Below are 16,580 nucleotides of genomic sequence, written 5' to 3'. Positions count from 1 at the left end.
CTGACCTTCAAGAAACACCTACAGTAACACGAGGTCAACTAGAAGTTGTGGATATAGTGAAGGGGAAATCTGTTATTAGCTTCAGAGCTAGTAACACCTACTGAACTCACCCCATTGCTATTAATTTAACAAATTATCTTCCCATCTCTCCACCACTAGTGTGCCCTCTTTGATGTGGCGACACCTCTATGTGTCAGTGGCCTTCTCAGTTACTGGGTGCATGCTCCCCACTGTTTTTCTAAGTGCTCGGTCTAACGATTAAAAGAATCCAGATTTATACCAGCATGAACAGGGCAGGGTGTATCTCCATCTTTAAAGTCTACACTAGTGCTAAAGTCCCAGCAGCTGTGATCAATATCAGGAATGTTTTCACTGCTGTCTATGTAAAAACACTGCCAGAGCTAAGATTTCCGCAAAGGTGCATGAGGTCACCAGCAACTTGCTAAAAGGTAGCATTTCTTGGCAAACCCAGAGATCTGGCAAGACATAGTACATTGCAGGCAGGCATTTTACTTATGTGAATATTATGCACGCCTGGTTATATGAAAGCAAGCTCCTTGGATCTGGGTCCTGCATTCAGAGTGACCAAACACAGCAGTAAGCTAGAGAAAGAAAAGAGGAGATGGTGGCAGGGCCCAGAATGGACCCTGCCAGAATAGTTTTAGGACAAGGAACAGTCTGGCTTGGAAGGAGGATCAAGTATTCCTTCCTCAGCCAAAGCCAAATATCCATCTGGTAAACTAGAGTAGGCTTTTGAAGGGAGATTTTGCTGGACCACAGCCTCTGCTTCCATAAGATTTAACTCATCCAAGCCCCTGCATTACATGTTTGCTGCTAGGATATTCTGCACTGACATTCATGACTAAGTGGCTCACCTGTACTGTTTAATAAACAGATTTTCAATGAAACCCCTAATCCCGCCAGTAAATAGGAACTGCTTCACAGAATTGTTAAGTTACATCACCTCTGTGTGCTTACAGCCATTTGTTACACAAAGGAAACCCATAGATGTTATTTGCCTCTGAAAAATACATTGTTCTAACCAGAACAAGTTAAGCAGGTACTCAGTAATTCAGATCTGTGCTTTAAAAATCATTTAGACATTATGAATATTTTACTATCAGGTATACCACAACAAAACCAGAACATGTGCAAACCATTTGGAACACAGCTCTCAAACGCGGCGCTGCTTTGGGCTACTTAGATCAGATTTGGGCACGTTAGTGGAAATACCATGCAGAGGAAGCACTACGCACGTATGCACCCTTCCAAAATAGTGGATATTTAGACCCTGCATTTTGCTAAGACGACAATGTTGGCTCACCTCTTAAGTGATGATCTTCAGTCTTGAGAGGATCAGAAACAGCCCCCACACTCCATACCTTCAGCTCATGTGACGATCTCCTGGATGTGGTTTAACTTACTGTGTGAAGTAGCCATATGGGACACTTGACACTTCCAGAGAAATCACACATGAAAACGCTGCCTACTACTCACACGCTGCTATATGCTTTGAACAAGGTGTGCTAAAGTAATAAGGAGGCAAAGAGACCTCCGTGGAGGTGAAAAACCTCCCTCTGTTTGATCAGTCCTTTACAACAGGTAGGTTAGAGATGTCCCCCCTCTACTCAACACTGGTCACTGACAGGACAAGTTTCTTCATGCTGCCTATCTATACACCACCATCCTGTCACAGATACTTCTCAAATACAACACTAACATACTAAGAACAAACCACAAGAAGCCATGTAACATTCTACCTGAAAGTCTCTTAAGTCTGTTAATTAAAGCGTATCAGTAACCATCAAGCATGCAAGTATTCTTGAAAATCCAGAGAAGAGTTTGATGTGTTCAAAATTGTATGTATATAGACATTTGTGTGTATATGTATGCATTCCTATATATATGTATAACATTTACACACATAATTGTGTGCATGTGAGAGGGAGAGTGGGGGTGTGTGTGATCTATCATTTATTTAGCAATTAGGCAAGTCAGTGTTAGGAATTGTATGACACTTACAAATAAGGCTGTGTGACCATGTCTTACCCACCCCCAACACACACAGCACAAAAGTTCTTATTCCCTGACCTCAGAAGAATTTTGGCAGACCTGATAAAGCTACCAATGTTTTATCTAAGTCATTCCCCTACATTTCCCAAGTAAAAAGTGTGCCTTTCTTCAGCATATAGAATAATTTTCCCGTGTATAAACTGAAATTTCTCAGTAGAGTTTCTCAGTATATTGGACTCGGCTGCCCAATTACCTCATTTGCAGCAGCAAATTATCATAGCAGTGGTGAAGTCAATGAAGCAACAATAATTCACATCATTCGATAATTTTTCGCTGAACCTTAAAATTGCAATATATCCTAGATTTCGTCTATGGAACAATGAAAGTTCTCCATTTCTAAGAGTCTCCTGAAGTTCCTACTCTAACTCCTCATTAACTAATTTATAAACGGAGAACAAACACTTTAATTCACCCAAAAGATCCCATAAGTGCCAGGAATGTTTGTCTTGCATAGTCACATCTAACCTCCAGGGTCAGCAGAAGAACCTGCCTTTCATATGCATGAGGCAGCATGTGCGTGTGTCCCTTGCATTCCTGAGTAATAAGAACCAGTGATTGTCCCAAGGGGAAAAAGAAAAAAAGAAAAACAAATTGCCTCCTTTCTCCATACTCCATTTTTTCCCTCCTTTCTCAGGATTGCTTAGGGTGGAGATACCAGCTGATTGTCAGGTCAGCTTCCCCTGCTCAGAAGACAGCAGCATCCAGCGAGAGGAAGGAAAGAGAAGGGGAGTGAGAGGTGATGTTACCAACACTCATCTTGTGAGCAGGGGTCCTAAGTGTGGATAGCAGGCAACAGGAATGACTCAAACACAAAGGTTAATCACACAGTTTTAAACAACCATCTGTGACACACCGATAGCTATGGATCCAACAACAGTTTTTCCCTACGTACTCCAAACAACTCACCTTTATTCATCCGTCCCATTACCGTAAATTCAAAATACTTGGTGTTGTCAGCTGATGAATACAGGCCAAATATGGTGGCTGTGCTCTTTGGCTGCAGTTTGAATGTTGAGAGCAAGTACACTTCATTCAGTGTAGGATCACCGAGTGCTTGTTGCAAGAAGTTCGTTACCATTCTCTTGTTGGAATATGGAAGAAGATCAAAAACTGAAAAATAAGCAAGTTTCAACAGCAATTTAAATATAATAACGAGCAACGAAGAATGTAGTCTGAAGGCAGCCGCTGGACATTGTAAACTCTTCACTATTTCCACATGGATACTTTAAAATGAACCCAAATTGTCCTACCTAAAATAAATAATATGAAAAGAAAATTAACAATCTTTAAAGATCATCTAGTCCAACCCCCCCTAGCATTGGCAGGGCACATCTTAAGCAACCTGAACTAGTGCCCATGGCAGGTGGGTTGGACTAGATGATCTTTAAAGGTTCCTTCCAACAAAAACTATTCTACGATTCTATCAAAATATATAGATTTTGTTGCAACTGATAATCTTCTAGCAACTTTTTTTTTAAAAAAAAGGAATTATTAATAAGTTACATAGAAATATCTAGTCTTCAAAGTGAGGTACTCAAATATTTTCTGGTAGATCTCTACAATCCTTCTCTTCTGAGGATGCACCTCAACAGAAGGCTTTTTAACCTATTTCTGCTTTCATAAATTCAGATGCTTGTGTTCACATTTCAATGATACTGAGGTTCCAGCATCAAAATTTTCAGACAGATTTACAGTGTACTTATCCTAAGAAACATTTTGATGTCATCTGCAGGGCACCAATTAAAATGCTAAAAAGCCAGGTAAGCAATATGATATTCATAACCTCCTTCTCACTTCACTGACTTCTCAGAAGATACATTATATAAATAAGACTCATCTTTCCCTTCTGGCATGGATAACAAAGAAAGACAGGCCTGACAAAAAAAAATAACCCTGGGGGCATAGTGAAAGCTGTTTCAGATTTTTCTTTTAGTTTTTGCACAATGCATCAGCAAAGAGTCTAACATTATACTTGTACGTATGTCAACTACCCCTCCTTATGGCACCAAAACGACAAAATGGGATTTTCCCCAATGTTCCTAAATCCATGATGTCTCCAAACTCAATAAACCGTTCCGCTAGGTTTCTTGATAATCTCCTATTTCAACACATTGCTATTAAAGTGGTATATATATTATACCCTTCCAATAAGGGTCTGATAAATAACTATGCACAAGCATTATTTAAATATAAGGGCATATTTAGCCACTCCATAGGCCTATCATAGCTGGGCTGTATTTTCTTCTCAGGCCAGTACGGTACTGTAGAGCTGACACCAGAGAAGAGCCTTAACACCAGGCAGACAGAAGAGGCACACAACAGCACATTCCGCCTTACCTTGATTCAAGCCCTTGGTTGCACCACTAAGTTTAGCTTCCCATCCCAAAAAAATGGTAGACCTTTGCAGATGAGTCTTTTCTACCCAGCACAGCCTCAAAGCTGCTGCCATTGACTAAGGGCCAACCTACTGATCCAGTGTTTCCATATACTACAAGCAGGAGGAACTGAAGAGCACTCAAGAGGACAATCACACGGGCACACAGATCAACCCACAGCCATGTGGGAAACCCTGTTCCCTTCTATCAGAGCCTGGGTTCGTGCGGCTTCCATTGCTCTTTCTGGAGCATCCATTCACCTAGACGCTAATGTCATTTGCAAAAAAGAAAAGTGAAGAAACTCTTCCCTTCATCTCATGAAACCATTGAAATACAGATCATCACTTAAGTCTACACATGTACTGGGTGCAAGGATCCCATAACCCTAATGAGAGTTTTTAGGACACAATACAAAAGGAATCAGGCCCTTGATTTGCAAATGCCTGTAACGCTGTTGTCAAACAACTCAGAAACACATACCTGAAATGAACCTGGCCAAAGAACTTTTCTTTCCTTCAGTTCAGATTTACAGCATCCCTGGACAACCACTGCTCCCACTGGAACCAGTGGCCCAGACAGCAGAGGCAAAAGACTGGGTATTTTATCACATTTCAGGCACAGAGAGCAAAGCAATTGCCCGAGCAAGAGACTGAAATGCAACTCACTACTCTGTACAACAGCATTTTGCAGGTAATAATCATTCATAAAATACAGCTGTGTCTTCTCAGCTGGAGCACTGCAATACAGTACTTAAGTCTTTGACAGCACAAAGTATAGCTATATATTTTGTCCAGCTCTTCTATGTCCATTGGCTGATTTTATATCTATTCCTGTGAGACTTATTAATCTCTGCTACAGTCAAACACTTAAAAATACAGAAGAAATATTATAAAATTAATGACTAAACACAGGCAATAATCTGTCTAACCTTATAGAAAACATTTATTGAAGTCTTTGAAATTTGCATATTTAAATTAATGCATAATTGGCTTGGTAGTTGCATTCCATAAAACATGTTGCCTCGACTAGACCCTTCGGCACCACGTTATCAAACCCTCTCTTGGGATATCTTCACTGACCAGCACGTAGACACAGTATGTGACCAGATCCATCCTTTAGCATAAATTACACACATGCTAGCAAAAGTGGCTAGCAAAAGAGCAATGGGGTTATGAAAAATGCTTTTACACTCTTCGTAGAGTTGGCAGAGAGAGACAGATCTTAAACCTTATATAGACAATAGCTTGTTTGGAAAAAATAAATTAAAAAAAAAGATCCACAAGGATTTCAGATTTAATTTTTGGAAGAATCTCATCTTTTTGTTCCTCTCCCCAGAAAGGCAGACTTGAAAACAAATGGATAGAAAAGGACTGCTGAAGCTGAAAGGCATGAGCAGCTGGTTTCAATCCGTGCAGTGAGAGTGAGGACTCAGGCATGCCTCTGAGCACGAGTGTGCATACCTACGGGGCTAAACCGAGCCCACTCGCGAGACAGACCAGGAATTCTCTTCCCCACCTGCTTCCTGTGGTTTTGTGAAGGGAGCTGCTCACCCTCCTATGAAAATGCTGTCAAGGGATCAGCTACACCTTGAGACAGTGGCAAACTACTCTTTGGAGATCTGCCCCAAACCATCAAGACTAGCTCTTTAGATGGGAGCTAGAAGACATGACGGGAATCCCTAAGAGGAGGAGGCATGGAGGAATGAAATCAGTGGCACATCAAAGGCTGGAGCTAAAAATAAAAGACCCTTTCTTTCCCTTAATTCTGCTGCCATGTCACATCCGCCTTCTGAGACTCTCCAAGGTTCTCTTCCAGTCACAGTGAATCATAATAACCGTAAACGTAAACACTGCTCCACCACTGTTTAGCACTTTTCATGATAATTAATGATGGCTTAGACACCTGGAGTGAAACTCTACCCCTGCTGGAATGATTTCTGACTGTAAGAAGGTGAAAATTTCATGTGTTGAGAGTGGGGTCTTTCACTGGCCACTGTCCCTAACACACTGGAAATTTGCCTCTATTTTTTAAAATATGGCAATACCCTACTTCTCAATATGAGAATTTTCTGAAGTGTTTTTACATCAAGAAGGACTTTAATAAAGGCTTTTGGAAATGCACCTAAATTAATCTGATTGGCTGTCTTTTAGACCTGCTTCACTTAACTAAGGAATAATCAATTAAAGTATCAAACATTATTTCATAAGACAATGGAGGGGGTTAAAAACGCAGAGAGAACCAGAAGCAGCTTTAAGGCTCCTGGAGTGGCACCAAGTTACACTAACTGCTGCACTCAGTGGCTGAACTGGTTCCAGTCACAAGCCGCTACTGGAAAGTGATACCACTCACTTTATACATGCTGTAAAAGCAGCTCCCGACTTACTACGTGCATAATACTGCCAAAGTAATGCTGGATTTAGAAGGTACCTGTTTTCTTATGCACTTTATGAGATTTTTCACAATGAGTTTTCACAGCTTTGCAATTTGCTTCTCATTTATCAGAACCTGTAACTCAAAAAATGCTCTTCAGACATTCAACACACCTCCGAGCACCCATATAAAACCAGGCCACTTTTTGATGATTTTGGGGGGGTGGGGGGACGATGGAGCGGCTATGCCATGACCTCCTCTAGTTCCCACCGCGACCCCGGCGTGGCAAAGCACGGGTGAGTGCTCCCGCGGGACCGGGGCGGCTCCGTGGCCATTTCCAGCTCCGGCTCCCCTCGCACCTGCGGAGCTGGCGCCTCCCTAGCCCCGCTCCGCTGCCCTCCCGGCGGAGGGGATGGGGCTCTGCAAAGCCGAACCCGCCTCGAGTAGAAGAAGGGAAAGAAAAGTTTTCCAGACCGAGGGGAGCAGGGGAGTGGGGTACCCTTACCTCGGGGTGCGGGGGGGGCGGCGCGGCCGGGGCAGAGCTGCAGGGCGAGCGGCAGGAGCAGCAGCAGGGCGGCGCCGCGCTCCCACCCCATGGCGGCCACAGGCCGGGCAGGGCGGCGGAGGACGGCGCGCCTCTCTGTTCCGCGCCCCGCCGTTTAACGGGGGCGGCCCCGGTGCGGGGAGGGACGGCGGCAGGACGGCAGGCCATTGGCCCGGGCTGCCCCGGCCCCGGCGGCGGGCGGGGGCCGCGCCGTGCCGTCGGGGGGCCGAGGTGTGGGGTGGGAGGGAAGGGGCCCGAGCGGGGAAGGGCCCACGGGGTGGGTTAGGGGCTCCGAGCCCGGGCAGAGCCGGAGATCTCGGCGAGGTGCAGCCAAAGCTGCACCTGTCGGGGGATCGCGGCTGGAGCCGGCCCTGTGAGGAGCCCTGGAACGTGTTCCACAGCACTGAATTAAAAACGGATGGGGATGCTCCGGTGTGAGGGCTTGGGCGCGGTAGGAGCTTAACTCATCTGCTTTTCCTAACCAAAGCGTCTTGCCAAAAGGGGTCGTGCAGATTGTAAACTGGGGCAAACTGGGTTTTTAGAGGACTCTGACTGGCAAAGCAAGGAGCATATCGTCTGCTCCTCTCTTTCATTAGAGAGCTCGGGAGCATCGCAACAGCTCAAACTGATGGATTGAGGCTACTGAAAAAGGTTACTTGTCTTAACAAACCCCCAAACCTGATGGCTTAACTGAAGTCAGTTTAGAAAAAATAATGTGCTCTCAACTACAACAATTTTCAGTATTGTGTGTGGCCCCAGGATGTCATTATCCCATTGTTTCTCCTCTACTCCAGAACATTCCAGCTTCTGTGTTGCTGATGTTAAGAAAGCAGGGGAGAAAGGGAGCAAGCCCCTTTGGGGCTGAACAGCTGCGCAGCCAGTTTCCCCCATGCCACAGGAAACCACTCACCAGGCCACCCCCCCGCCCTGTTCCTTCTGCTCGCCAAAGAAGGATCTCCCACAGGACACTGTGGCAGGAGAAGAGCTGCGAGGCACTTCTCCCGCTCAGGAGGTGACAGCACGTGGTGGGCTTCCCAACTGGCTGCACAGCCCCCTTTGGCCCGTGCCTCTCTGCATGCCTCAGTCCTGCGGAGGAACTGCTGTCACCCCAGAAGAAACCCAGGATGCCCTGGCTGCCCCCCTCGCAGCTTGCTACCCAGCACGCAGCTGGAATTGCTGGAGCTGTCTGGTATTATTCACATCATAAAAAGACGGGCAACAACGGGAGGGAAATTTTATGTTAGGTCCGCAAAGTAGTGTTGATTAATGTTCAGTCACGTCAGGCTTGGCGTATCCAGCTAATGAGCACAGAAGAGAGCAGCCCTCAGGGGGCTCATTTTGTGCCAGGCAAGACACAGCAGGCTGCAGAGCTAGGGCTGCGAAGGCTCTGCCCCAGCGGCTCTGACACCACACGAAGCACCGGAGCGGGCTCCTCTCCAACACAGGCCGGGTGGGATTCTCAAATACCTTCAGCTGGTCAATGTTCATATACCCTTTAGTTGCCCTCCCTACATGGCATATATCCTATAAGACACCCTACTACTCAGCTTGTTTCTGTGTCAGTGTTGACCCATTCCTTTAGTTGCTCATTTATTCTGCTGCCCATTGCCAGGCTGGAGGGTCCTTCCCCACATCCAAGCGTGTCCCAGCAGAGCGCTATTCCTCCTTCTTACCCCGCTGCTTTTTTGTATATGTCTGCACAACAAGAAACTTCTTGGCTTCACTCCCACCATCCTCGCCCCTGCAGTGGCAAGCGGCAGGATGACGTGGTGGTGCTTCAGCAGGCTGGCAGAGAGCTGCACAGTGGCATGAGGAAAACAGAGCATGAGGTGCAGGGTGCTATGGAGCAGGGAGAAAGAGGGATGCTAAGAAGGAGCAGAGCAGGAGGCAAGGACATGGAAAAAAAAAAGGAAGAAGGAAGGAATTACAGTAGCACAAGCTCCCTAGAAATAAGTCTCAGTCCAGATTCATCACCAGCCTAAAGCATGGAGACAGCACAGACACTGCAGCAGTGCTGGTGTTGCTCTACTATCTAGAGCAGAAGCCCTTCATCACCAAAGAGCATTCTTTGAAAACACAGACTTAAATGCCTGACACAAAAACATCACGAAGGTCTGTAAAATCATCACAGCTCCATATTAAAGTATTCAGTGACTATAGCACACACACAAAAAAAGGGATAAAAGGATAGTAAAGTTTTGCTTACACATATCTAAGGGAACACTATCAATTATTTACAACCATTTGTTATGTAAATTTTTTGAGTTTATCAAAACATACAAAATGTTTTCTTGAAAAAGTCCCTTATCTGTCAAAAATATTTATGAAATAGTTCTAACTTATCATTTTTCACTTCTGATTTAGCTACAGAGGAGTCTCTTGCACTGATACTGATTCACCCTATGGGAGAAGGATCTTGTTTGTAGCCTTATATACTCATTAGTATTAGATTTGTGAGGGCCATATTCAGTTTTTGCTCTGCATCTGTTTATTATTCATACTTATTCACTGAGAATGCCTGTGGAAGCAATATTTGTCAAATAGAGCATGCTGCAGAATGCAATATAATAGAAGGGAACCAGTCCACAATGTATATAAACAGAAGCTTAAGTCCATGTTTAGATGAACTTAGCCAGTACACATAAAGGTCACTGCAATTTTCTGTGCTGATTTTTATTATTGGAGTATGTTACAGACTGAAGGGGATTTTGTGCTCAAGCACAACCTTCTTTAAGGGGTTTTCACAAAGTATAATGTTTTTCTGCTGTCAGAAGGGGGCTATTTGACCTTCTAATTGTCATTGTCAAAAAAAAAAAGGAATACTAGCTATTGCCTTTTCACTCTTGTGTATCCTCTGAAGTACAAACTCCAGCTTAACTTACTGGAGGCTAATATCTTGGATAAGAATCAAAACACGGTTATTGGACACTGTGTTTTCAAGAAATTTTCATAAAGCCAGTAACATTTTGTAAGGAAGTGTCTTACAGAAATGTATGACTGTAATTTTTTATACAGGATCTGCAAGTAAACCTCAACCATTAAAATATTTGTCCTGCTTGCTTTACATAAATCAATAAAATTCCAAGCATGAGGAATACAGAGAAGCTGCCAGCATTATAGATTTTGCCTTACAGAAGTGTCTGTGACTTGTTCGAATTCCAAGTAATGGGGTAGGGGAAGCAGCAAGGAATCCCTGCTGCTTAATTCAGCTTTCATATTTTACTCCTAATATGCATCAGGACACGCACTGTTTTTATGGAATTATATGGGTGATTAAAAATCAGGATTCGTGGGCAATTAAAATATAGAAATCTTAATGCAAGTGAAGCACCAACTCTAAACCACATCTTTCCATGTTTGTGTCGACACTTCTGTGTTTGATCCTGCCACATGTTCATAAAAATTTTGTAGAACATCATAAGGTTTCAAACATGGGTTTCAGAAGAAGTTTTGCTTTTTCAGAAACACAAATTGAAGCCACACTTTTTCAAGTCAAGGCATATATGCGTTCTCAATGCACCTATTTCCTTTTCATTTACACTAATAGGAATTCCACCCAGGCAACCAAGAGGAAAATGTTCCTGAAGAGCTTTTGGATGGGGGAGGGAAGAGGCAGGTTGTCTTTTTTTCCATCTTTGCTCAGGGCTCCACAACAGCACAGAGATTAATTGGGGCCTAAGGCAATGCAAAGAAAGTTTACTCTCCTATTTACCTCCCTCAGCCTTCTTGCAGCCTTCCTTAAGAACAGACATAAGCTGGCTCATACTCCTTATAGAAACAAATGTTTAAGATGAGAGTTGTTAGGAGCCACCCTTGCCTCCAGAGCTTGCACATCTTGGTGAGGCAATCGTTCGGCGAAGAGGCCAAAGCAAGTACCTGGACAGAATGACTAGAAGGTAGCTGGTCCCTGTAGGAAAAAACAGAGAGCAAAAGCGTCCTTAAGAATATACACGTTATGTACCTCTTTACAGGGAGAAATGAAACGTAGTCATTAAAAAAACATAAAAATAAAAATTTGTTACTGTTAACATTGCCAGTGGTGTGTTTTTTCTGAGGAAAAAAAAAGGTACATGGTTCTTCTTCCATGTTCCTCATAAACTTGAGAAGAATGATCTCAGATCAGTGTCATAGATTTTTATCATGATGCTTTCTGACACAAATTTCATGCAGATCTGACACCACGGATCTTTGCGGGAGGGCGTGGGGGAGGACACATGGAGCTTTGCCCTTCTCATCTCTTTATGCATAGAAGACCTGAATAAGGGTGGTCAGTGCTTTTGTTTGGTTTTCTGTTTTGGTTTGGGGTTTTTTTGTTTGTTTGTTTTTTCAAGTCAGCCTGTTATATTTTTTCCTTGTGTGGGAAGGATGGAAACATTTTACTTGGCTTAGTGTTTAGATGTACCATGGCACATCTGCTGGCAGGTCTGCACAAATGCTGAAACGAAACAACTGACAACTTGATGCCCTTAAAGCCTACAGTACAAAACCCCACACCGAATGGGTTAGCACTGGTAAGGTCAGAACTGGCACCGTCTGACCAGCATTCCTCACTTTTGAAGCCAAATTGCTGACGACTGCTCTCCACCTTGGATCGAAAGCCACATTTTATTTTTTTTCTCCTGTGGAAAGTCACAGCTCCGTGTATGACAACAGAGCCGGGGGCGTTAGGGTTCAGCGACGCGGCGGCCTAACCCGCCCTGTTTCACAGGTACGGCGCCTGAGGGCGGGCGGCCTTTCCTCACCAGGCAACGGCTTCAGGCCCCTTCCCCTCAGCGACGCCTCGCTCCCGGGCAGCCCTGGCAGCGGATCCGCGGGAGGGCAAGACACCCTTACACGGTCCCGGGGAACGGAGCCGGCCCCTCCCGCCGCCTTCTCCCTTCCCGAGGGGCGGCCGGGGGCGCTCGGGCGCCGCCATGCGAGGGCAGCAGCGCCGCGCTATCCGGGCCGGCGCGGAACGGCGGACAAGATGGCGGCTCCCATGGAGCTGAGCTGCTGGGGAGGCGATTGGGGGCTGCCCTCCCTGCACCCGGAGTCTCTAACCGTCATGGTAACGGCCGCCACCCGCCCTGGGGGGAAGGGAGGGAGGGCTCCCCGGGGTTTGCCTGGCTCTTCCCCGCGGGAGAGGCGGCGCCGCTGCCGTGGGGCGCGCCCGCCCTTGTCGCCCTGAGGCGCCGGGCCGGTGCCGGGCGAGGGGCGCACCGCTGCCGCCGCCGCGCTGGGCCCGGGGTGGGAGGCGGCGGCGGCTGGGGCCGCGGCGGGGCCTGTCCTGGCGGGGCGGCGCGACCCCCGGCTCTTTTCCCGACAGTGAGCCGCCTGGCCGCCGAGCGGGGCGTCCCTCCCTCGCCTCCGCAGTCGTGGGCCGGGCCGCTGCCCTTGCTGAGGGCGTCGTGCCTTCGCGGGACTGCCGGACCTCGGCCTCGGCGGGCGGCTTGTCCTAGAAACACCATCAGGGCACTGAAGACCGACTAAAAGCAAAGGCGCCGGCAGGCGCATTTGCTTTTAGTCGGTCTTCAGTGCCCGAAGCTGTTTAAAACAACTTTTAAAAGTGCTGTCTTACGCTTTCTGTCCACATAGTGACTGGATTTTCCCCCCCTCTGTCCCCCAATCTTTATTGCAGGCTTATGCCAAATTTTCTGGTGCTCCCTTGATAGTGAATACGATAAGTAACTCTTGGAGAGCTCCGAAAGGTACTGTCTTCATGGTTTTTTTGTATTCTTCTCATCATAGCCGCGTTATAAATGCGGGTTCCAGTTTCTCTGTTTGCGTTGGTTCTGTGTTCATGAGTGTAACCCACCCCACTGAAGGCTTCCTGCTTTCTCGATACGTCGATAAATGACTTTACAGGATCAAGCGTGATGAATTTGTGGGAACAAAATAATGGGACCCGTAAATAAAGTGCCTCAAAGGACACTTTATTAAAATATGTGTGGGTGAAGCAGCGGACAGTCAATAAAGCTGTGGTGCCAAGCGTTTCTGTCAGGTAGTCTAAACTGATGCTGTAGCAAAAGCAAATTTTTAAGCTTTTTGCACTTTGTGTATGTATAATGATAGTAACTAGACTTGTGCATGGAAATAGTGTTTAATTATATGTGATTTAATGGGCTGGTACAGTTTGAAGTGGAGTGTGAGTCTCAGAGAATATAACTTGGACCAGCGGGGATGTTTAGTACTGTGCTGAGTTAAAGGGCTTGACTAACAGCATTCTTGCCAGAGAAGCTGATGATAACGTACCAGAGAGGACTTTTTCATGTTGGATACTTCTAATCATTGCTTATCTGTTTGCTTAGCATTTAAGTTATTGTCTTGGTGTATTCCAGAGAGGTAAAATCACTGCAGTGTTAAAGCACTCTTTACACAAGTCATTTACATTTACTCCATCATCAGTTTAGGCATTACTGTATCCATGCAGAAGTTGTGCCTTTGACTCTTGCTTTTCAGTGTATTGTTTTGTGTTAGCAGAAAATACCGAGAACTAGGTGGCTGTACTTGCCAAAAGTTCACTGCCTTTCTTCACAGTCAAAGTACATAAAATCCGTACAAAAAAAAAATCCAAGTAGTAAGTGTTGCTGATAATTGATACTTTAATAGTATTTAGCAGCATAGTTGCGTTAGGCTCATTGTGGCAATTATGTTGCAAACGTAATATAAGATAGCCCCTGTTACAGAGTTTACACTCTACAGTCATTGATCTAGCAATCTGATGAGTAAAGGCTGACCAGTACACTTCTGGCAGAGGGGAAATACTTTTTTCTGTAACAGTTCATAGTTATGCAGTGGTAGCTTGGGCAGTATTTGTAGCAAGGCTATAGAAAACAGGTGGTTAAAATGGATTTGGAGGGGAAGGGCAGGGAAAAATTGGAGTAGAAGGAAGGAGAGGCCCCGAGGTGAATGAGTTGAGAGGGCAGTTGGACTGGGTTGGAATTTTTGTCTTAAGATGAATGTCTGAAATCCAGGCAAGTGGCCTGGTTCTCAAAGTATCATAAATCTAGCAGAAGACATTTGCTTCAGTCTGATTTGATGTGAGCCCTTTTTAATGTACTGTTATTAGTGAAGGCCACAATACATTAAATGTATTTGTGACCTTGGTGGAACTCCCCTGCTATGTAAAACATAGTTTATGCATACATGGTTGGAAGATCAGAGCATGCTATGGAGAAAAGGAAAGTAAATGAAGCCACTGATAGCTTTCTAATTATGTTAGAACTCATCCATATAAATTGTTGACTATATTATTTATGCCTTCTAGGAGAGGTACCAGTCCTGATATCAGAAGACATTGTTATTTCTCAGCCAGCAAAAATACTAAACTTCTTAAGAAAGCAGGTAGGTCTCTTTCAAAAGATTTGTCTTCTCTGCCTTGTAGTGACTCTACATGTCCCTTGTATATGTTGATAGAGGCTTACCAAAACTTGGAACTCAGGTCAGACCCAGTGCTTTCCTGTTTTTCATACATGTATGAGAATTGCAAAATACTGGATAGCAGATTGCTGTTTGAAAGTTTGATTGTTAGTTATGTGAAAGATTTTAAAAATAGGCAGGAGAAAACTGTTCATTGAAAAGGACAACAAACTAGCCTTAATTGAGCAGTTTCTCATTGAACACCCTGCTCTTAATTATAACATTTTTAACGTCATTATGGCTTTGCAGACCTTGAATATCACAGTTTGGGACATGTGGTTTTAACTGCTTAAATGGGTAGTCATCTCCTAGTGCTCTTTTTTTTTTGAAGGATAATATATACAACATTCTTTTTAATCTTTCTATAGCTAGAAGCGTAAAAATGTCTGCAAGCATTTCTTGATGCACATGATGTTATTGTGTAGTCAACTCTCGCTTGCTTTTTGCAGATCTCTTAATGTTTTATTCACAAAGAATAAAGCTATACTATTTCTTCTTTTCATAAACTACAAAGATGTCTAATAAAGCATGCCAGCATCTTTTTATTTCTAAGATGGTCCTCCAACCCACTATTCTGCCTTTACATTAGAAATTCAGTTCCTGCCTAGTCGAGAAGATTATCTGATGAATGCCATGTTAGTGAAACTTCAGATCTTTGGGGGGAGAAAAACAGAATCTGAAAACTGTACATTTGGGATGGGATTTTAGACCCTTCTTTTAAAATTCAGACGTTTCATAGCCATTTGAATACCAAAGATTCCTTAATGTTGGGAAAGAAAACCCTCTTTGAGTTAAAGTATAACAATAATATGCTTTCTTTTCAGGTATCTAAGGGTCAGCACTGACCCTTTGTTTCTAGATTCATAAAGCAAATCTCTTCCCCCCCCAAAAAAAAATTATCAGCCTTTTTAATGTATCTTAAAAGGGTCCAGGGTCAGAATTAAAAGCTCAGTCAGCGGTAACTGCATTAATTTAGCTGTGCATTTGGTCCCTTATATTAGCATCCATTTTCTAAACTTTTAGAATGGTAATTAAAAGCAAAAGATGGGAATGCTTGACTTTTTTTTATGCTTACACCAGCTTAAGTGCCAGATGTTTTTTCAAAAATGAAGATGGGGACTTGCCAGAGGTTTGCTACATCCCCAAGTACTGAAAAATTGCCTCTGTATCACTGGGCAGTTGCTTGGAAAGCAATGGGAAGGAAACACAAGGCTCTCTTTGGAGAGAGAGGGAAGGGGCCGTCTGTCATTCTGATTGGCCAATCTGGCCAAAACCACGACAAAGAGTTATTTTGGGAATAGGGGGAGCCCAAAAATCTAAGAATGGAAAAGTGGAAAAGGGAGAAGAAAGGGGGCTTAACATAGCTGGCCTGAAGAAGTAAATTCTAGTGAGCACATGCTTTCTGTCCCCAGAAATGCTGTTATATTTACTAACTTGATAGCTGTTAAGTTTGAATCAACTTCGGGTTACATTGATCACCTTTTTGGAAAGTTCTGTGTACTGCTATTTGTAGTTCGTATTTTAATTTTTTTTAATTCATAGAAATATAATGCTGATTATGAATTGTCTGCAAAACAAGGAGCTGATACACTGGCATATATTGCACTGCTTGAAGAGAAACTGCTTCCTGCTCTGGTAAATATTGAGAAATACTTCATAATGGTCATAATTTTTGGCAGTGAATGCTACAGGAGGTGCTCAATGGGAGGGACTTTAAAGTCGCTTAGCCATAGACTTGGCTTGAATGTGTTTGCCTTTTGAAAGGAAAGAAGTGTATGTTTGTGGGGTGTGAAGTAATAATAATTCATGAAAGACATTTT

General features: G+C 44.2%; 2 protein-coding genes across 2 annotated transcripts in view; one reads left to right on the top strand and one right to left on the bottom strand.

Moving 5' to 3' along the window:
• THBS4 (thrombospondin 4) overlaps positions 1-7,461 on the bottom strand; it is a 46,624-nt gene extending 39,163 nt beyond the window's left edge. The window contains exons 1-2 of the mRNA XM_063319790.1: positions 7,324-7,461; positions 2,980-3,183 (exon numbers count right to left, since the gene is read on the bottom strand). Coding sequence (XP_063175860.1) covers positions 2,980-3,183; positions 7,324-7,414 — 295 coding nt within the window. The 5' untranslated portion in view covers positions 7,415-7,461. The remainder of the gene's footprint in view (positions 1-2,979; positions 3,184-7,323) is intronic.
• Positions 7,462-12,170: 4,709 nt separating this feature from the next.
• MTX3 (metaxin 3) overlaps positions 12,171-16,580 on the top strand; it is a 9,280-nt gene continuing 4,870 nt past the window's right edge. Inside the window, exons 1-4 of the mRNA XM_063321545.1 lie at positions 12,171-12,409; positions 12,980-13,049; positions 14,609-14,685; positions 16,303-16,438. Of these exons, the coding sequence (XP_063177615.1) occupies positions 12,329-12,409; positions 12,980-13,049; positions 14,609-14,685; positions 16,303-16,438 (364 nt within the window). The 5' untranslated portion in view covers positions 12,171-12,328. The remainder of the gene's footprint in view (positions 12,410-12,979; positions 13,050-14,608; positions 14,686-16,302; positions 16,439-16,580) is intronic.

Source organism: Chroicocephalus ridibundus, chromosome Z, assembly GCF_963924245.1.
Source record: "Chroicocephalus ridibundus chromosome Z, bChrRid1.1, whole genome shotgun sequence".
In the NCBI taxonomy this organism is placed as follows: Eukaryota; Metazoa; Chordata; class Aves; order Charadriiformes; family Laridae; genus Chroicocephalus; species Chroicocephalus ridibundus.
This window is presented reverse-complemented; position numbering and strand designations above follow the sequence as displayed.